At 52.2% G+C, this 21,091-nt stretch overlaps 1 protein-coding gene across 1 annotated transcript in view; it reads right to left on the minus strand.

Moving 5' to 3' along the window:
* The window catches only part of LOC102448400 (uncharacterized), a 39,221-nt gene extending 18,440 nt beyond the window's left edge, over positions 1 to 20,781 (minus strand). The window contains exons 1-2 of the mRNA XM_075896663.2: positions 20,194 to 20,781; positions 11,320 to 11,445 (exon numbers count right to left, since the gene is read on the minus strand). Of these exons, the coding sequence (XP_075752778.2) occupies positions 11,320 to 11,428 (109 nt within the window). The 5' untranslated portion in view covers positions 11,429 to 11,445; positions 20,194 to 20,781. The remainder of the gene's footprint in view (positions 1 to 11,319; positions 11,446 to 20,193) is intronic.
* Positions 20,782 to 21,091: the final 310 nt, after the last annotated feature.

Genomic DNA, 21,091 nt, shown 5'->3' on the forward strand with positions numbered 1-21,091 from the left:
CCTTGTAGACTCCTCCACTCAAGTTCTCATGTGGCTTTGTGTACTGTAAAAACTTACTTCTAGCACTCCTGGGGTGAACAGAAGTCTCAAAGTACTTCTGCTGAGACTTTGATATGTTAAAGAAGAACAATCCACAACTGAGCTGTCTAAGCATTCTGTATAAAGGATACCTGAATCTGTCTGTCAGGGCTGCTGCTTCACTCTTGGAAGTGACAGCCTGCATGCATGCATCATAAAGTTTTCTCTTCTAAGTTTCTTTCCTGCCTCACTGATTTGACCTCCGGCCTCGAACCCTTCTGGGGGCTCTGTACCCCAGAGGAGCGAGATTTCCCCCTCAGTAGTCCCCACCGTGCCTCAGTGACCCACCGACTGTCTTCATCTAGCCCATCTCAGGGCAAGCTGCAGCCTGTACGGGCCACTCATCACTGGCTCTGGGGTATCTCTGCTGCCCTGCTTACCTGGGCTGCGTTGCTACCACCCGCCTTGCCCCAGGCCCTACAGCCAGGGAGCCCCTTAGCCGGCACTCCCCCAGCCCTGCCTGGACACCCCAATACTGTTCTCCCTCCTGGGAGCCTCCTGCTTCCTCCGCTGCCAGCTCTTCACTGCTCTCCCCTCCTGGAAGCAAACTGTTCTTCTTTATATAGCTCCCAGCTGGGCTCTCGTTAACCCTAACGACCTCGGCTGGGTCTTTGCTTCCGGCCCCTGCTCCGGGCCTGAGTTTTGCCCTTAAAGGGCCAGTGCAGGGCAGGCGCCCTGTCACACGCGTGTTTTATCCTCTCTTCTCCATGGTTCAGAGACATGGTTTACACCAAAACATGCCAGCAAGACTTTCACATCGGATGCTTTGCGTGCAATTCTTTGAATAAGCTGGCAAGACAGGGCAACACAAACAGGGAAGTGTTAAATCAGGCTGGTACGTCATCCACGAGATTAATAAAAAAAGATTCCGGCAGCTTGAACAGGTCCCGCGAATGCTGGATTACAGGACCCTGACAGGTGTGCTGGGCTATGAAACTTGCAAAGGGTCTAGAAAGAGGCAGACCGCTGCGTCAGTTTCGGAAATGCTTGCAGAGCTGGCGCAGTATCCTTTGGAACCTCTGTGGATGAGTAAAGGGGTGCGGAAGGCTGCTCTGGCTGGCGTTGTGAGCTTGTAGACAGAGCAAGGCATCGCAAGGCGGACCGGATCAAGCTTTGTGAGGGCCAGCGTCAGAAGAAGAAAGAATCGGCTGCCTGGATTCACGGCACGGCTGGGCATGAGTGAGCCCTGCTGCGGATGGGACTGTCAGTCGCTCATCAGATTCAGCGGCCTTCAAAGAGTTCATCAGTGCATGTGCCATGTGCCATGCTCTGCAAGGAGCGATGGTGCCACTCATGGGCTGTGTCTACACTGGAATGATTTTGCGCAAATACTTTTAATGGAAAAGTTTTTCCGTTAAAAGTATTTGCGCAAAAGAGTGACTACACCAGCATGTGCTTTTGCGCAAGAGATGTGCTTTTGGGCAAAAGCATTCGTGCCAGTGCAGACACTCTCTTGCGCAAGAAAGCTCCAATGGCCATTTTAGCCATCGGGCTTTCTTGCGCAAGAAATTAACGGTGCCTGTCTACACTGGCCTCTTGCGCAAGAATACTTGCACAAGAGGGCTTATCCTGAGCGGGAGCATCAGAGTATTTGCGCAAGAAGCACCGATTTTATACATTAGAACGTCAGTGTTCTTGCGCAAGTACTCGCGGCCAGTGTAGACAGGCGGCAAGATTTTGCGCAAAAGCGGCTGCTTTTGTGCAAAATCTTGCCAATGTAGACACAGCCATGGAGTCTGTTCGTAATGCTTGTGTAATCCCCTGATCCACATATTGTGTTCAAGCCATAGAGGAGATCAGCCCGGCGTAGGCATGTCTCTCTAGTTCAGCCTGTTCACTCATGCTTTCAGTCCCATGTATCCTCAATCATAAAGGAAGATTTAGCCTCATCTGTCAAGCATTGGTCTGGGAGGATACTGCCTCCAGGAGCATACAAGAAACAGCGCGCTTGCTACTTGGTCTCTAACTAGGAGTGCGATTGACTTGCTTTGTAACCAGAATTGCAAACAGCATAACACAGCAAAGGAGACAGCCAATACAGCATGTCCAGCATGTGCACCCCCTCACTCACAGCTTCCCTGGAGGGCACCCCGAACTCAAGGCAGCGATCTCAATGTGTTCGGCACGCCAGTGGGTTCAAACAGGTTCCACTGCTCCCAAGTGGGGTGCCCCTTTCACAGGGGGTGAGGTTGACACCCACCATGTTTAATAACCAGGTCAACTGCCTTTCCTGCGACATAATTCCACCCCTCAGTAACACTGGGGTCCCTAACTTGATGAGGTCACTTGGGGTCATTTACGACATAATCATTAGCTTTTATGTCAATGAGTTGCCCTGATATATCTGCAACCAGTTACATGGACGTTTGGGATGAACTTAACACCCTTTAGCCATGCCCTAAATTCCCAGAAATATATTCTTGCGGTTCTATGTGTCGCCTTTTCCCAGCGTGTAACACTTTCGCTTGCTGTCATACTACGGTGGTGACTTAGGGTCTTTTCAGCAGTTAGTGCCTTATTCTGACCTACTCACGTCAGGCTCGGGCTCAGTTATGCTACGATAATTATCACCCAGGGTTGAGGCCTATTGGATCTCAGGTTACAGCTGGTGGCAGCTTGTCTAGATTCAAATTCCTGAAGGCCTTAGAAGCTTGGAGGAAGCTACTTCAGTATGAAAGCCATGGTCTGTGTGCTTGAGCCAGAGAGGGTGTGATTCTGTTACAAGGCCTAGATGAAGCTATGGACACTCATGCTCTCAGCTCCAGTGTCTGTCTGCTATGTATATTGGACAAACTTCTCAGACACTTCGCCAAAGAATCAATGCCGCAAAACAGACATCAGACAGTTTCACAAAGAAAAAACAGATTCTTGTCATTTCAACCAGACTGGGCATTGTCTCAATGACCTCACTACATGCATCCTGCTTCAAAGAGACTTTAACACCAGACTACAAAGGGAAACCTCAGAACTGTTATTCATGCTTAAATTTGACACTTCACAAATGGGCCTTAACAAAGATGCTAACAACCTTACACATTACAAAGATAGCTTCCCCAATTATCACCCCTAATATCATTATCTCATAGACACTAACCTTCCCCGGCACACCCCTCCTCTGCTCTAAAATCTGATTTGTCAATGTTATATGTGTTCACATTTTTTTGATTGTATCCCTTTGGTATATATGGTTGTGCCAATTTTCTTCCACAATTTGATCTGAGGAAGTGGGTCTGGCCCACGAAAGCTCATCACCTAAGAAACCATCTTGTTTATTGTGCTGCATAGTCCTGTCTTTTGTGCCTGCATTTCTGTCTGCATCCTCTATTTGTACTGAGTTTCAAGCACTCATGACATTTGTTGTGTCATGTGAAAGACCTCTCCAGATACCCACTGCCACTCCACACCACCTTAATGGCTCAGTGAAGAATATGAGAGAGACCGAGAGAGATCTACCAAGACCTGGCCAAGGAAGGTGTCACAGAGATGTCGTGAGGTTCAGCCAATAAAAGACAGAAAATACACATCGCCCCTCATAGCAGTACGACCGACTGGTTAGTGTTCTACGCCACCGAGCTGAACCCAGCTTGGCTTGCAGGCTCCCAGAACAAGATTATCTCGTTACCAGTGGTGAAATTCTCTTGAGAACTCTGAATCCAAAGGAATAAAAACAAACGTTGGTTGGAATTTGTCCCTGTGATTCCCCCCCCACATCCTTCACAGCATCTTTCCTGGGCAAGAGAAAAATCTCCATATTGCCATTGGAGGTAGTTAGGATTATGTTCTCCCCTGCGATTTCCTGATTTACAGGAATGGCTTGGTGTCATGAAATATGCATGGCCGCAGTCCAGCTCCCAGCGGGTTCACCAATCACTGTAAATCAGAGCTCATTTTTCATGAGCTAATGTTCATCACCAGGCTAACTGCAGTTCAAGCTCATCCCAAGGTACGTTGTAAGCCTCACCGCCTCGTCCTCCTTCTCACGTCTCTCCAAGGCTCCAGCTGTAGATGGGAGATACCAAGGCTGCGCTTGGAGCCTCTCGGATATTTAGCTCTGGTGGGGCAAGTTGTGTCAGTCATCGGCAACAACCTAGGCTACAGCAGAGATTAATGCACAGTTGAGTTGGGAGGGGGAAGGTCTTATGTCCCTTCTGCCCCACAATAACACAGTCCATTGTCGCTGCCCCTCAAGTCCTGACCTAGGGAAGCTATTCATCCCTACAAACCATCTCTGCTCAGGAAGGACAGGCCCTGTTCTGTTAGGAATGATCTCTTGACTTGCATAGAAAAGGACTGAACTAAAAGTCTTCTCCTCTCTCAGATGGTTCCTACAGGTGGATGGCAGAATCTGCCCACCAAGATAACTCCAATATCTAGTGATTAGCAACATCCACATTGTCCCTTTTTATCACAACATCAGGGAGATGGAAAATGGTACCAGTGCCTCGAAGCAGAACACGCAGCAAATCCACTCTGAGGTTCTCTCAAGGATGATCAGTTTTTCTGGTCACTCTTCTCTAGTTGGCTTGATCACTCAAGAGGCTGGGATTTTCCCAGGGCTGGGCTCAACACGAGCAACCGTTTTCAAGGAGTAGAAATGGTGCCCACGCAACCAGCTAAAGAAGATTTTCGTTGGAGGGACTTTCAGGGGGCATCAAACATGCCCAGTTTGCCTGATTAAGGACGTTACCAAGTCGGAGTCGAATGCCTAAGGTGTGACGACGTGACTGCGGTGCTGAAGGAGAAGTTTGGTCGTTCAAATGATGCTGAACCACCACAGCAGACACGGGTCAAAATCACCATGAATGCCAGGCTTGCGGCGTGCCACCCCGCTGTTCCGTCACTGTTTTGGGGGGCTGTACCAGGATTCCCACTCTTCTTTGCCCAGGATTCCTATACAGGCCTTCTGAATCCACTGCCCCCAAAGGGCCCCCCGTCAATCGGGGTCACTCCATGGAAGTGTGTGTGTATGTGTGTATCTGCTGACGACACCCAAGTGCAAACGGCACGACTACAGCGATATCGCCGGGGTGGAAATCTTTGCTCAGCGCCCTTCTGAAACATCAGACCCCAGGTGGCACATGGCAAATATTTTTCAGGAAAAGATTTTCCTACCACCAGGACATCATCAAAGTCAACTGCTTAGCCTATGTCAGGATGCGGAAACCACAGTGGGACTCCAAGAAGAATCACAGACTGTGAGGGACTCCAAGAAGATCTCACCAAACTGAGTGATTGGGCAACAAAATGGCAAATGAAATGTAATGTGGATAAGTGTAAAGTAATGCACATCGGGAAAAATAACCCCAACTATACGTACAGTATGATGGGGGCTAATTTGGCTACGACAAATCAGGAAAGAGATCTTGGCGTTATTGTGGACAGTTCTCTGAAAACTTCCACACAGTGTGCAGCAGAGGTTAAAAAGGCAAATAGGATGCTAGGAATTATTAAGAAAGGGATAGAAAATAAGACCCAGAAATATCTTACTGCCCCTGTATAAAACTATGGTACGCCCACATCTTGAATACTGTGTACAGATGTGGTCTCCTCACATCAAAAAAGATATTTTGGCCTTGGAAAGGGTTCAGAAAAGGGCAACTAAAATGATTAGGGGTTTGGAACAGGTCCCATTTGAGGAGAGGTTAAAGCGACTGGGACTTTTCAGTTTAGAAAAGAGGAGACTGAGGGGGGATATGATAGAGGTATATAAAATCATGAGTGGTGTGGAGAAGGCAGATAAAGAAAAGTTATTAGTTCCCTAAGTAGAAGAACTAGAGGACACCAAATGAAATTAATGGGTAGAAGGTTTAAAACTAACAAAAGAAAGTTCTTCTTCACACAGCGTGTAGGCAACCTGTGGAACTCCTTGCCAGAGGAGGCTGTGAAGGTTAGGACTATAATAGAGTTTAAAGAGAAGCTAGATAATTTCATGGAGGTTAGGTCCATAAAAGGCTATTAGCCAGGGGATAAAATGGTGTCCTTGGCCTCTGTCTGGCAGAGGCTGGAGAGGGATGGCAGGAGACAAATCGCTTGATCCTTGTCTTCGGTCCACCCTCTCTGGGGCACCTGGTGCTGGCCACTGTCGGCAGACAGGATACTGGGCTAGATGGACCTTTGGTCTGACCCAGTACGGACGTTCTTATGACTATAGCTCCAGCTGGTGACGCACAGGTTGGACACAGCAGGGACCAAGACTCACTCCTTTGTGTGTGGGCTTCTCTAGGCAGCGGCGTGGTCCTGGAAGAACGTATCCCTGGTGGAGACCATCCATAGCTGAATACTCAGAAGTCCAGGGGAGATGATGATGGGTACTTTTGACCCCCTTATTCATGGACCTAATGGCACCCAACACATGGATGGGACGGACGTCTTACAATTGCTCACTGCAACCTAATAATGTCAGTAGCTTCACAGCTGTGGTTGCCCTTAATGCATTGCTAGCTCTTCCCTCGATAAAGGTTACATCAATATTTACCGTTCTTCCTAGTCTCGCTGGAGGGACTGGAGAAGGAATGATGCTAATTCTGAGGAGCTGCTGTTTAGCCAGCTGGCGCCAACTGCAGATTTTAAGGGGCAGGTATAGAAGGTCTCTCAGCCTTGCCCCTCATCCAGGGTCCCCTCCTCCTGCCATGCAGGCCACCTTTTGCCCAGCGTGTTGTGTGTGTGTGTGAAATAACAGCCCAGCCCTGAGCGGGGCCTCGCTGAGCCAGTGTCGCGAGATTACCGGGAACTGGAGTTTGCAAATTGAAAAATGAAGCAGGAAATTGTTTGGAATGGAGTTTGAAAAAGGGGGCTTCACAATCTCTCTTGAGTGCTGGATGCGTCCGGGTGTGAGGACTTTACGCTGCCAGGCACTTGGGATGAATTCCTACTAACTGGATTGCAGTTTCACCAAGCTCCCCTCACGATTTGTGGACCTGAATACAGCAAAACACGGTCCACAAATCTTCATTCAGATTCCTAGCTGGTTTGCGTGGACTCCTTATTCATACACACACACAAAAGTTAGGGGAGCGGCTAAGGAGGCAGAGCTTGCAACGAGAGGGCTTTTGATCAGTTTCTATTCTCCTTTCTCGGAGGTTTGCCCTCCACTCAGAGTGACGAATCCCAACCATTTCTACACGCCCCATTTCATCCCAGCCTGCTCCGTGACATTGCCAATGACACGCTCCCTGGCAAACTGATTTCTTGATATACCTGCGCGCAGCCAATTCGTTACGCATGTGAAGAGCCAGCAGTATTCGGTGTATCCGTGACACACCGAAGTACACCGTGCGCATGCAACAGATGTGCTATCTATGCGGATTCATTTGGCTGTATTTTCTAAGTCACGTCAAGGGCACCTGCAATGTAGTGAGCAGTCTTGCAAATCTAAATATATGGAAGAGTGAAATACAGAGAAAGAGATTCATGCAGTGAGGCTACGTCCACACTGTGTGTTTTTTGCAGAAGACGAAATGCAAATGGAGCACTCATTTGCAAATCTTGCGCATTCATTTGCATATCTTCTTCCATCCTTTCTGCGGAAGAAGTTTTTGCGATAAAAAGCCCTGTGTAGATGGGGCCATTTGTCGGACACACCTCCTGTTGCGCAAGAGCCCTTATTCCTCAAAAAATGAGGTTCACTGGCTCTTACGCCAAAAGGATCGGAAGAAGATATGCAAATGAGTGCTCCATTTGCATTTCCTCTTCCGCAAAAAACACACTGTGGACGTAGCCTAAGAGCATGTGTGCTGGTGTGTATAGACAGATGCCACTAAAACCATTGTGTGTTGGGAGGGAGGGGGGTACAGACAAAGATGTCCTAACCCCTTGTGTGTGCATATGCATGTATAATCAGTTATTGTCTAAGTGGCTAAGTGTTAGTGGCCAGAAATTGTCTACTCCATAGTTTATGTATGTACATACATCCATAACTGGAGGGAACTGGGAATTCTTCATCTAGTTCTGTTTATTGCTCCGTCCCCAAAAAGAAATAAGATATAAGAGAGACCCTTCTGTCTCCAGTTTCTCCATAACATACAACTCTACAACTGGAAGGGACCTCGAGAGGTCATCGAATCCAGCCCTCTGCCCTCATGGCAGGACCAAGCATTGTCTAGATCATCCCTGACAGGTGTCTGTTCAACTTTCTCTTAAATATCTCCAGAGATGGAGCTTCATAATCTTCCTAGGCAATTTATTCCAGTGTTTATCCACCCTGACAGTTAGGAACTTTTTCCTAATGTCCAGCCTAAACTTCCCTTGCTGCAGTTTAAGTCCATTGCTTCTTGCCTCTTGTGAACTCTTATCTCACTTCTACTGGTCATGTTTGGGTTGTGTCTGTTTCTCTCTCACAATCCCATTATAACTGCCCGAGAATCCTTCCCTGAAACAAAGCAATCGCACCAAAAATGCCTTAGTGGCAGCAAATCATCAGGATAGGAGAATCGCTTCTCCCTGAGCAGTGATGGACACAGGAGTCCAGGCAAATGAGATCACACATCCTCACACTCAGAGGCATCCAGATAGTGCCCGAACAACAATAATAAAGAACCAATTCGGTCTCTACACAGAACCTGAAACTCAAAATCAGATATGCAATTTGTGATATGCAAATTGCGTAGCTTATTTCGAGTCTATTTTGAAATAGGCTATTTTGAAATTTGGCACTGTCTACACAGCGCCAATTTTTGAAATAAAGCGCTATTTCGAGCTATCCCTTATTCCGACAGCTGAGGTTATTTTAAAAGATTATCTTAAAAACTCGCTTACAGTTATCCCTTGTTCTTCCTACCTCTTTCCTCCTTTCCTGTCTGAGTCCAGGTGTTGAAAATAAAACTAGCCAGTCTCAAGTCAATTTCACTTTCTAGTGCTCATATGCTTGTACCATGCTGCAAAACGGAGCGTGCAAACAGCACAAGGCAACTTTTTTTAAGACAAACTGCTTACACTGGAATGAGCTAAAATAAAAATATTTGGGTTGTTCTTATAGTCTATAAATACTTGGTTTTTACAAAAATCTAAGCTTTGATTCAGATCTGACATTTTAAATTTTAAACAGGAACCCTGCTTCCCACCAACTTTAAAGCCCTGTGCCTGGGATTAATTCTGAATAGGTGTTTGGGATTGTTCAAATTTATCTGCAAAAGTTGCAAGGTCTTTGCTCGTTTCTGCCTTTTTATCCCATAAATGCTGTTTTACATCATCATCACACATATTGGAACCTGGTCCTTAGCAATCCCTTTCACACTTCCTTTCAAAGCTTCTAATACCTTTCCCCTTCACCCACTTCTCCAGGAAATCTCTCATTTGGATCACATGAGCCAAATTAATTAGGTAGAGAACTCGATATTTAGGGTGAAATCCTGGCCCATATGTAGTCCATAGAAGTTCTTTCACTGACTCCAAGGAGGCAGGGTTTCACCCTTAGAATCTAGAGGGTATTCTTTATTTACAGTTATCAATTTTAAAATACAGTGGTTGCCATTCGAAGGTCAGTAGTTAGCATTCATGTGAGACCAACATTTCTCCCCTACACACAGAACAGGAGGTCACTGTAAGATATCTGTTAGCAACCAAACTAAGTCACACAGTTGACCTAATCTACGGGGCACAAGGGTAGGACTTCACGTGCTAGAAAGTGGGGTAGTTCTACTGACGTGTCAGTTTACACCAGCTGAGAATCTGGATCAGGGTTCTTTCGGGGTTGGTCTACATGGAGATAAAGTCCGGAGTAGCAAGTATGCACTAGCTACTCTTCACTACTTCCCTATGTGGACACTTAGACCTGGTCTACACTACCACGGAAGGTCAAATTAAGCTACACAACTCCAGCTATGTTAATTACGTAGCTGGAGTCAACATATCTTAAATCGAGTTTCTGTGCCATCCACACAGTGGGAGGTTGACAAGAGCAAACATTCCCATTGGCTTCTCTTACTTCTAGCGAGGCACAGGAGTATCGGCACCGATGGAGATGTGCCCTCTGAGATCGATTTAGCGGGTCTTCACTAAATCTGCTAAATCGAACCCCAGAAAATCGACCTCAGCAGCGTCGATCTTCCACGCAGTGAAGTCCTGGCTTTCCTGCGCATTTCAGAAGTGCATTAAGCTAAACCACCTGAGTGTGCCTTGTGTGAGCAGCAAGAGCATTCACATAGGAGTTAGTTAGTGAACTGTAAAGTCACAGCCTAGCCTACTCCGCACCAACTCCCCCAGGTAGACGACTCCGCAGTTGTTGATGTTTCCAAACCCTCACTAAAATGTTTCTTGTTGTTTGGAAAACTCTGGAGCCCAGGCACTTCTAAGATGTTGTATTAATCACTGGAGTGTGATACAACACACATCACAGACAGGTTGAAACTACCACTCCCAGGCCGAATCTTGGTGGCTTATACCTCTCTCGAAGAACAGTGTCCTTGCTTTGTCTACCATACCAAAAAGCCACCATCTCTCAAAAGGTGCAGCAGACAGCACCAGGGAAAGGCTGAGCAGAGAACCTTCTTTGTGAGGCCATGCTGTTAGGGAAAAGCCACCTGGCCTGGTAAAAGGCGTCATCTCATTGGAGTGCCGGAGCCAAGAGGGGTCAGCTTCGTGGCTCTCTCCCTGGCAATGCCCACGGCGAGGGGGCAGAGGAAAAGGACCACAGAGTCTGGCTGACTCCCCCTTTAGCCAAGCCAAGCTCTCACTGGAAGGCCAGTGGGGGTTTTGCTGAGTAAGGACTTTGGGATTTGGACCTGATGAAGTGACCCTCCTAGCCAAGTGTCCTCCAGAATCTTACACCATCGTGGGGCAGAAGGCTGATCTCATGGTCAGGAGGCTGGACTAGAATGTAGAGCAAGCTGGGTTCTGCTCCTGGCACACCAGACGCCCTGTGACTTCGGGGTGGGTATTTAGGCACCTAAATCCCTTTAAAAATGTAATTTGTAATGATGCTGTGCTGCCGTTCCTCCCCTCTACAATGGGAACCTCTCCCTGCCTCATCTGCAAGGCTCTGGGCTCAGCAGCAAGAATCGTTACAGCACCTAATGCGCTGAGCCCTGACTCTGGTTAAGCACTGCCACACCGGGAATAATCATATTCCTACCTGCTAACTGGATGATTTATAAAGCCCAGGGTTAGAGGGGCTGCTAAGCAGAAGCTGCCAATGTCATGCCACGTGATTTAGTGTTCGGCTTGGTGGTCCTGGAAAGAGCTGGAAAGAGCCTGTTTGACGCCAGGTGCCTACCCCAGTGGGATCCGTCTGGCAACCCTTCTCACCTGGAAGTACAGCAGCTGCTTCGGCCGTGAGGTCCAGCAAGGGCTCCGAGGAAGAGGAGAGAGGCTCTTTAAGACTCTGCTCAAGTTCGACAGGTGAGGGAGGAGCCATGCTGAAGCAGGAGCTACCTAAAATGCCCAGAACCAAAGAGAGAGGGATTAAGTTGGGATTCCTGCCCGGAAAACTGGGTGCGGCGGCAGGGGCCAGAAGTAGCTGGAGTGTCTTATGAACTTTCTCCCAGGGTCTTGCTGGCCTGGATGCAGACATCATGGGACACTGGTTTACCTCCCACACATCCCAAATCCTGTTAATCTGACTCTTCCCCTGGGCGGTACATGAACATCCTCCCCTCCTCCCCCCCTCCCATACACACATACCACCAGCACAGCATTTCCCAGCATGCACTCGGCACTCGACAGTGATTCTCTCTCCCTTTCCTCCTATATCCTGCTCTTCCTTGGCTCCCAGAGCTGGTCAGGGACCACACTGTCCATCCTGGCGATAACACTGAGATTTCAAAATTCTTTCCATCCCAAACTGGGACAAGGAGCCACAATGTTGAAATTGTGCATAAATTGGAATATTGGTGGGGGGAGTCATGTGGGGTCAATCCAAACATTTCACTTTGGCGAATTCCAAACAGTGGTTTGATTGTAACCCTGCAAAGCACCTCAGAGAAAATCAGTGTCCAAAGGAAACATCATTTCAAAAGGAAAAAGCGAACGTTTTGGGTCAGAACGTTTCAAAACGGGACCAGAGAGTCCAATTTTTTGAATGAAATTCCATCAGAATTGCATCAATGTCCCAACACATTTCAGGTTTGCTGGAAGGAGCATTGTGACCATCTAGTCTGACTCCTGTAGGACACGAGTCTGAGAACTTCTCCACAGTAATTCCCAGAGCAGAGCTCTTAGAAAACATCCAACCTTGATTGAAAGACGGTCAGTGATGGAGAACCCACCCAGACCCCTTTGCAAATTGTTCCAATGGTTAATAACCGCCACCATTAAAAATATACACCTTGTTTCCTGTCTGAATTTCTCTAGCTTCAACTTCCAGATACTGGATTGTGCTGGACCTTCCACTGCTAGGCTGAAGAGCCCATTATTAAATATTTGTTCCCGGTGTCGATATTTGTAGACTGTGATCGCATCCCTCTTTCTCTTTGTTAAGCGAAACAGACCGAGTTCCTTCAGTCTATCACTCTGATCTATTGATCTAGTCTATTGATCTGAGGAAGTGGGTCTGGCCCACGAAAGCTCATCACCTAATAAACCATCTTGTTAGTCTTTAAAGTGCTACATAGTCCTGTATTTTGTTTCAGCTACACCAGACTAACACGGCTGCATCTCTGTCACTACTCTAAGGCAGGTTTTCTCATCCTTTAATGGCTCTCAGAACCCTCTCCAGTGTATCAACACCTTCTTTGAATCGCTGGTCCCAGATCTGGACCCAGGATTCCAGCGGTAGCTGCACCCATGCCAAATACAGAGGCAAAATACCATCTCTGCTCCTACTCACATTAATAAAATACACCATGGAACACAGTCCTGAAACTCCAGGGTGAGAATGGCAACATTTTACAATCATCTGAACATTTTAACTAAACATTTTTCACTTTGCGTTTCCATTTCTTTTAAGTAAATAAAATGGAAAATTCGGACCAAAATGAACATTTCCACAGCATTGGGCCAAAGGGCCATGTCCTGTCATAAGAAAGGTTTTGATGCCAATCCGTCGATCTTCTCCCACCAGATGGTTTGCTCCAGAAAGGGCGAAGGATGAGGACGAAGGGCTGTGTAGACATGGACATCACCGCCAGTATGGATTATTCAGCTCCAAAAACACAATGCTGATTTTTGGGCTGAAGGAGTCACTTGACCTATGACTAGAGATGGATGAAGAACATTGATTTCCAGGCTGCATTTGTGTTAACCCAGTGCCCAACGCCGGTAGCACAAATGCCAGCGCCATTAAGGCAAAGGGCAAAGTACAATGACCACTAGATTCAAGAAGCTTCGATATCACGAATACGGGATGCAACTGACGAAGCCGTCCGGGCCCACCACCAGCTCAACCGGTAGGCGCCAGTATCCACCGGGGCGGGAATAAAACAATCCGCCCATTAGAGGGCAGCAGAGCACAAGGTTGCCGGGTGCAGAGAGCAGCACTTTTTAGAGTCTATTTTAATTAATCTCATTTGCTCCATCCACAAACATTGAATGACTCTTCCCTAAGCCATAAACAGGGACTTTACGCCGCCCATGTCACTGCGCACCCCCCGGGCAGGCTGGTCCTGTTTGCATAGCCACCATCTGTCCCTCCGCCTCCCGCCTTGCAATTGAAACGGGTCGTTATGCCTTTCCAGAGTGCAAAACACACGGCCAGCGGGCCCAAATCCCACACAGAATGACACATTAAGAGGCCAGGGGAGATCGCTGCCCCCAGCTAATTTTTGCAGGGATTGATGGGGTGGTGCCACTCTAGGAAATTCATCTCCAAAGAACAGCTTTGCAAATCGGTTCCTCTTTGGGGCCTGGCGTCCGGCGGGCGTGTTTCCCGAGCAAAGGGCAAGGACCTCCGAGCGCAGGGAAAAGCAGCTGCAACGCCGCCGGCTCCGGAAGGGAACCGCCGCCCCGTCATTCGGCGCGCGGCCGGGACGCGGAGAAGGGAAGCGTTTCAATGGAACCCTCCCTGCCAGGTCCGGGCCAGGCGCGGACACGGCCCTTTGCCGCCCTAACCCGCTGCGATAACAACCGAGCCACCGGTCCCTCGCCCGGACCCCTTCTCAGCAGCTAATCAGCCGCTGGGCTCCCACTGCCAGGCCGGTCCCCAGCACATCGGGGCTGCTGCTAAAGCTAATGCTTATTAAAGATTTAAAAGGCAAGCCGTGCGCCGGGCTGCTCCGCGATGGGCTTTTTCCCATTATAGCTCTATCCACGCTCTAATGCTAATAGGATTGGCGAGGGGGAGGAAAGGAGAGGGCCCGGCCGAGACTGGACTGCCCTACTAGGGTGCTAGGCAGGAGCCGTCCTCTTGCTGATTCTGGACGAGAGGCTTTGCCCTTTTCGGGGAGGAGGGAGACAGAGCCTTGCAGGAGATCTTCCCTCCAGCCCCTCTCCTCCCGCCCGATGTTGAGTTAATAATTCAGCGGCTGCTGCAGGTAACCCTGACGGAGAGGCAGCCCTGCCGGGAGCCATCGCACAAGCCAGCTGATAAGGTCATTTGACTGCGCCTGCCATCGCAGCCGGGCTGGGGAGAGATAGAAGACCCTGCCAAACCACTGTGGCTGGGACACGGTGTCCCAACGGGGTCGTGCCCACCAGGGAACATAGCGATAACACAAGCCCACCATGGGGCCAGTGTCCCGTTGTGGTACCTGATCTTGACCTACAGGGAGGAGGACGAAACGCAGTGACCCGCCTCCCAAACCCGGCTGGTTGAACGCGCTTCCCCGGCATAGGCGGCCGGTAATGAAGGCAAGGGAAGGCGCAGCCTTCCCAAAACTGCCCACATGCTCCACCGCCGGGGAAGGCAAGGGCTGCGCCGCGGCAGCCTGGCTCCCCATTGGGCAGTGGCACAGCATCCCAGCTCCCCTGGCCACTAGGGAGGGCTGGGGTCTGAGCTGCAGCACAGCAACGCTGGCCCCCAGGGTGGTCAAGAAGGATCGGGCTGGGGTGGGCGGGGCTTGGGTCCGGGGTGGGGTCTCAGGTGGAAGGGGCGGGGCCGGGGCTTGCTTTCCCCGGCTGGGCCTTCACCTGCTGCCCATGTTCCCTGGCCAAATGCATTCATGTGAGAGGCTATCCAGGCTGGGACCCTGCGGGTAATCGTGTAGCTGGGGCACCGGAATGGGAGGCAGGAAATCCGAGTTCGCTCCAGGCTCCCTGGGACACCTCAGGGAATTCGCTTTGGATCGCAGCGGAGGGGAGGGTGGAAGTTCTGCTTCTCGGAGGGTTTGGAGATTTGGATACAAATCGGAACAAAAACCAAACACTCGCAAATGCTCTGAAAAATCTTCCCTCCCACAATGTGCTTTTCGGGCCAGTTTCTTTGATTTTGTGGCACGTTATAAAGAATCTGAACGAGCTCCAGGGGACCACTGCGGTGCTGACGAGTCTTTGATCAGCGCTAATATAGCCCTGCCTCAGTTTCCTAGCTGGAAATGAGGCCCAGGTTTGCCCGCGTCCTTAGGGAGCGGGTGGGGAAATGCATTAACGTCTAGGAGGTGCTCAGATATTAGCCATTAATATCTGATGAAGGCCATATAAAACGGAGGGAGAAAGTTTGGCTTAACTGCCATTAGAAATCAACGTGGAGGAAAATCAACCTTGTGGGCAGCTCCAAACCACTCAGAGAGGTTTAACCTCTGGGAAACATTCCTCCCTTTGCAAGGCCCGGGCTCGGAGGAGACTGATGTACCCTCGGCCTGGCTGTGTGGGAACTGCCCTCCCTTTGCTCTCCCTGCGTTTTTCTGGCTACCCAGGGAGTGCTGCATGTTCAGCCTTACTCCCTGCACCTTCCCTTGCTCAGAGTCACTGTGACTGCATGTGCAAAGCTGCAGGGTGGCTGACAGATGTCACCAGGCCCAGGGCAAGCTGGGTGGGGTGGAGGCGGGGCCTCCGATGGAAGGGGCGGGGCCTTGGCTGGAAGGGGCGGGGCCTTGGCTGGAAGGGGCGGGGCCTGGAGCTAGACTCTCCCAGCCAACCCTTCAGCACCGCTTGGTATGCGCCACCTGGGATCCGGCAGCAATTTAAAGGGCCTGGGGTTCCAACTGCTGCTATTGACACTGTAGCTGCAGTGGCGGCTGGACGCCCCGGGCCCTTTTACATCACCAGGCCCGGGAACAATTGCTCCCTTTTTCCCCTCCCCCCGGCAGTGGGCCTGCACATCTGGAGTCACTGCCATCTACGCCTGGGCCCAGCGGGAGCACACACAGTGGCCCCTGGAGGGCAGATGTGGGGCACCTCTGTTAAAGCAGCTGTGTTGAGTCACCGCTGCCGAAGTTCTGCTCGTTGTTCTTACGCTGACATTCCGGGTACGGCGATCGCCCGGGAAATCCAGTTCCTAGGCTCAGGCCCGACTGGCGTCAGGATCAGGCCCCTGCCGCTTGCCTGAGGTTACACCGCGAGCCACGGCAGAGCCAGGAATTCAGCCCGGATCCACCTCCCTGGCGATTGCGCGTATTAACGAGAGCGATTTCCGCCAAGGCTCTGCGGCCCGGCTTTCCCCCTTTAATCAATGCCATGTGCGCCACCGACGTGTGGGCTGTAGATCAAATCCAGAGGACTACGTGATCGGAAGCAGTGACCCAGGAACTGTAAAATGCGAGTTCGTGTCTCCATAATTCACGGGCTGCCCGTTCGCCCCCTGGGCTCCGGATGGGGGGAGCTGCTGGGCTGGCCCTGCTGCTGGTTGTGGGATTTAGACTTTCCCCTGCATTTTCAGCACAGGGCCTAGCAGAGGCTGGTGAGAGATCCGGGGCCCCACGTGTGGGTTTTGCAGGGCTGTGCAATGGGGAACAGGTTGCTAACCGACAAGGGTGCCCAGCCAGCTGTACCCGACCTGCATGTGGCGAGGTGGGACTCCCGGACGCTGTGGTCCTGGGCACCAAGCAATTGTTCATTTAAAAATTCAGTGAATCCAATTCTGGTCTGACTGGTTCTAGTGTAAACGAGCGAGTCTTCTGAAGTGTAAGCCGGATCACTATGCTGAGCGGTGCCATGGCCCTTTCATACACGTATCGCATACAGCACTCCACAAAGGCAGATCAGTAACATGATCCCCACTTGGCGGACAGGGAAACTGAGGCAAAGAGGGGCCATTTTCTGCCCACGGTCACACAGCAGGCCAGAGTCTGGGACCGAACCCGGCTTGCCTCATTTACATTCCTGACAAATATCACTTTGGTTTGATTTCAGCAGTGCCTGGAGGTCCCAAACTGAGCTCTGGGCCCCATTGTGCGAAGAGGTTACAGAGGAGGAGACAGGCCCTCGCTGAGTCTAACTAGCCAAAGGAGGCGTTATCCTCTGATTGAGGCACTGGGTTCTGAAAGACTAAAGGACTTGCCCAAGGTCACACGGAGCAGCTGTAGCAGAGGACTGACCACAGACATGCTGAGTCCCAGGGCAAGGCCTTCATCCTTCCTCTCCTTTTCCATCTGAGACCTGGAGTGTGGAGGGGGAGTCGGTAAATCCTGACCAGGTCAGGGCCAGCGCCAGACAGTTTCCCTTCCAGACAACAGATGTGTCTTTTCCCCACCACCTCTTTGCATTGCCTTGGTTCTTGGCACCTGATGTCTGCAGCAAGTGCCCAGGAAGTTGGGGTTAGACCAGGTGGGCGATAACTTCTGATGGGGGGGCGCTCCAAGAATTTGGTAAGTGGCCAAAGGCCGCACTCTTCCAAGATATTAATGGAGTGGGTGCGGGGTGCAGGTTGGGTGCAGAAGGGAGCTCGGGGTTGGGGCCTGAGGTGCAGGAGAGAGACGTGGGATCTGGGAGGGAGTTTGATGGAGGGGGTTGTGACCTGGGCAGGGGATTGGGGTGCAGGAGGGGGGTGCGGGATCTGTGAGGGGGTTGTGAGCTGGGGCAGGGGATTGCGGTGCAGGAGGGGGTGCGGGATCTGTGAGGGGGTTGTGACCTGGGCAGGGGATTGGGGTGCAGGAGGGGGGTGCGGGATCTGTGAGGGGGTTGTGACCTGGGCAGGGGATTGCGGTGCAGGAGGGGGGTGCGGGATCTGTGAGGGGGTTGTGAGCTGGGGCAGGGGATTGCGGTGCAGGAGGGGGGTGCGGGATCCGTGAGGGGGTTGTGACCTGGGGCAGGGGATTGCGGTGCAGGAGGGCGTGTAGGATCTGTGAGGGGGTTGTGACCTGGGGCAGGGGATTGCGGTGCAGGAGGGCGTGTAGGATCTGTGAGGGGGTTGTGACCTGGGGCAGGGGATTGCGGTGCAGGAGGGCGTGTAGGATCTGTGAGGGGGTTGTGAGCTGGGGCAGGGGATTGCGGTGCAGGAGGGGGGTGCGGGATCCGTGAGGGGGTTGTGACCTGGGGCAGGGGATTGCGGTGCAGGAGGGCGTGTAGGATCTGTGAGGGGGTTGTGACCTGGGGCAGGGGATTGCGGTGCAGGAGGGCGTGTAGGATCTGTGAGGGGGTTGTGACCTGGGGCAGGGGATTGCGGTGCAGGAGGGCGTGTAGGATCTGTGAGGGGGTTGTGACCTGGGGCAGGGGATTGCGGTGCAGGAGGGCGTGTAGGATCTGTGAGGGGGTTGTGAGCTGGGCAGCGGATTGGGGTGCAGGAGGGCGTGTAGGATCTGTGAGGGGGTTGTGAGCTGGGCAGGGGATTGGGGTGCAGGAGGGCGTGTAGGATCTGTGAGGGGGTTGTGAGCTGGGCAGGGGATTGGGGTGCAGGAGGGCGTGTAGGATCTGTGAGGGGGTTGTGAGCTGGGCAGGGGATTGGGGTGCAGGAGGGCGTGTAGGATCTGTGAGGGGGTTGTGAGCTGGGCAGGGGATTGCGGTGCAGGAGGGGACGGGGTGCCAGGTGCCAGCTCTGGCAAGGAGGCGCTTACCCTGCCGTGCCTCCACACACCACTCAAAATGGCCAGGGCCATGTGTGTCTCTGCATGCCACGTGCTCCTTGGGGGGGCGCCTCTGCACACTGCCTGTGTGCTTGTGCCGCAAGCAGAGCCCAGACAGCTCCCATTGGCTAGTTTCCAGCCAATGGGAGCTATGAGATTGTGCTGGGGTGGGGAGAGCACATGGGCACGCGGCATGCAGGGACACATGCAGCCCCAACTTTGAGCGATGCGGGGGGCGTGGCAGGCAGGGAGCCTGCCCACGCGTCCCACTGGGCTGTGGGATGGTGGCGGGTTGGATCCAAAGGTTTGGCAGGCTGGATCCGGCCCACAGGCCGTATTTTGCCCACCCCTGGGTTACACACTCCCAAAGCCGCAGAGATCTCGCAGGGAAGGGCTTGACGTACACGGTTCTTTGTAACGGGGGCGCTCCCATTGCCCCAGGGTGCAAGTCATGCCAGCAGGCTGCGAGGCTGCCAAGTGGGAGACAAGCGAGTTCAGACCAGATCCCGGGCCATTAGCCAGCGCTTCCAGGCACAGAAAAAATCGTGTGTCCATTCCTTGTGCTCCCCTCTCGTCTTTTAAAGACCAAGCCAGCTCGCCGCCCAATTCTCTCCCCCGCCTGGCTCGCTGCCAGCACCCGCCTCGGTTCTGGCATCGTGGAACATCTACAAGACGCCTGCACGGTAACAGAGCGAGACCCTGCAGTCGCCGTCCTCAAGGCTGAGCTCCCCGCCCAGGGCAGAGATGTCAGCAGCTCCAGTTGGGGGCCTCCACCCGTCCCACGCGGCCGGCGGGATTTTGACCAGCACTGGAGGGCCCCCTGAGAGGCAAGAGAACTTCCAGAATCACCGAACACCAGGACCCGTGGGACCGCGAGAGGCCACTAAGTCCAGTCCCAGAGAGGGCCTGGTCAAGTGCAGCCCAGGTTTGCCGACTTTGCCGTACTGGATGCGGCAGGTGAGAGGCGGGACGGAGGCTCCTCCCACGTGCTGAGCGGCCAGGGTTACATGCGCCAGGCCTGCGTTTCTCCAGGAGCCCAGCGTGCATGTCGGAGCGCCCGGTGTCACACCGAACGAGGGCCTCCCGGAAACCCCACCCTCTTTTTCTGGCCCCCCTCCTCAGAGGAGGAGGAGGAACGTGGCGAGGGAATTTTCCGCTGCCATGTAGAGAAGCAGAGGAACCTGGTCTCCAGTGTCGGCCTTCCCCCTCCACGCCACTCACCACAAGACCCCGGCGCGCTCTTAGCGTCATCGCTCACCCCTCACACACACCCCCCAGAACAAGGCCAGTCCGTTGCGTGGCACCTTACCTGGGAAGCTGAGGTGTCCAGAAACCTGCCTTGAGCCCTGCCCTCGGGCTACGGGACCTAGAGGGGGAAGCAAAGAGAAGGCATTGCTCTGTCACCAGCATCACTCTACAGCGGGGAAGGGCTTTTTTGGGCTGGGGGCCACTGACCCACAGAGAACTCAGTCGGAGGCCACCCATAGGGCAGGAGCAAAATGAAAACAAACCCTCGCGGACGTGTCCCCCAACCAAGAAGCAGGGAAAGAGACACACACCTCACTCGGGCAGTTTGGGGCACCAGGTTCCCCCTCTTGCTCCAGCCCTGTGGGGGGAGTGCCAAAGCTTAGCCCCCCTTCCTCCCCAGGCCAATTAACTTTTCATGGGGCCAAAGGCTAATAGATTTTGTGGATTCCTCCTAGGCTCTGGGATGGGGCCAAAAATGAGGGGCTCAGAGTACAGGAAGAGGCTGCCAGGGTATGGGATGGGGGTGGGAGTAGGGGATCTGGATGGCAAGGTTCCCTCTAATCTTTTCCATCCATGTGCGGAATACATTTTTATGTGCACTGAAGCATGTGTGAATGTGCACCACTAGCAGAAAGAAATCAGCTGGCTGTGGGCTCTCTGCTCATCAGCCGGGCAACATGTGACTCTCTCCTGAGCAGCTGCCCAAGCGCTCTGCTTACAGGGAACACTGCTGGGCAGGAGGTGGGGTGCAGGGTCTGGACACAAAGTAGGGTGCAGGAGCGGGGTCTGGGTGGGAGGTAGCGTGTGGGTGGGGCGGAGGGTGGGGGTTCAGGGTCTAGGAGAGAGGGGCATATGGGAGGGAGCAGGGGATTGGGGCACTTACATGGCTCAGCTCCTGGGGGGGGCACAGATGGCTCCGTGCCACCCTGCACTTGCAGGTATCACATCCCACCATTCCC

The sequence above is a fragment of the Pelodiscus sinensis genome, chromosome 13, assembly GCF_052426305.1.
Source record: "Pelodiscus sinensis isolate ZL-2025 chromosome 13, ASM5242630v1, whole genome shotgun sequence".
NCBI classification, from domain to species: Eukaryota; Metazoa; Chordata; order Testudines; family Trionychidae; genus Pelodiscus; species Pelodiscus sinensis.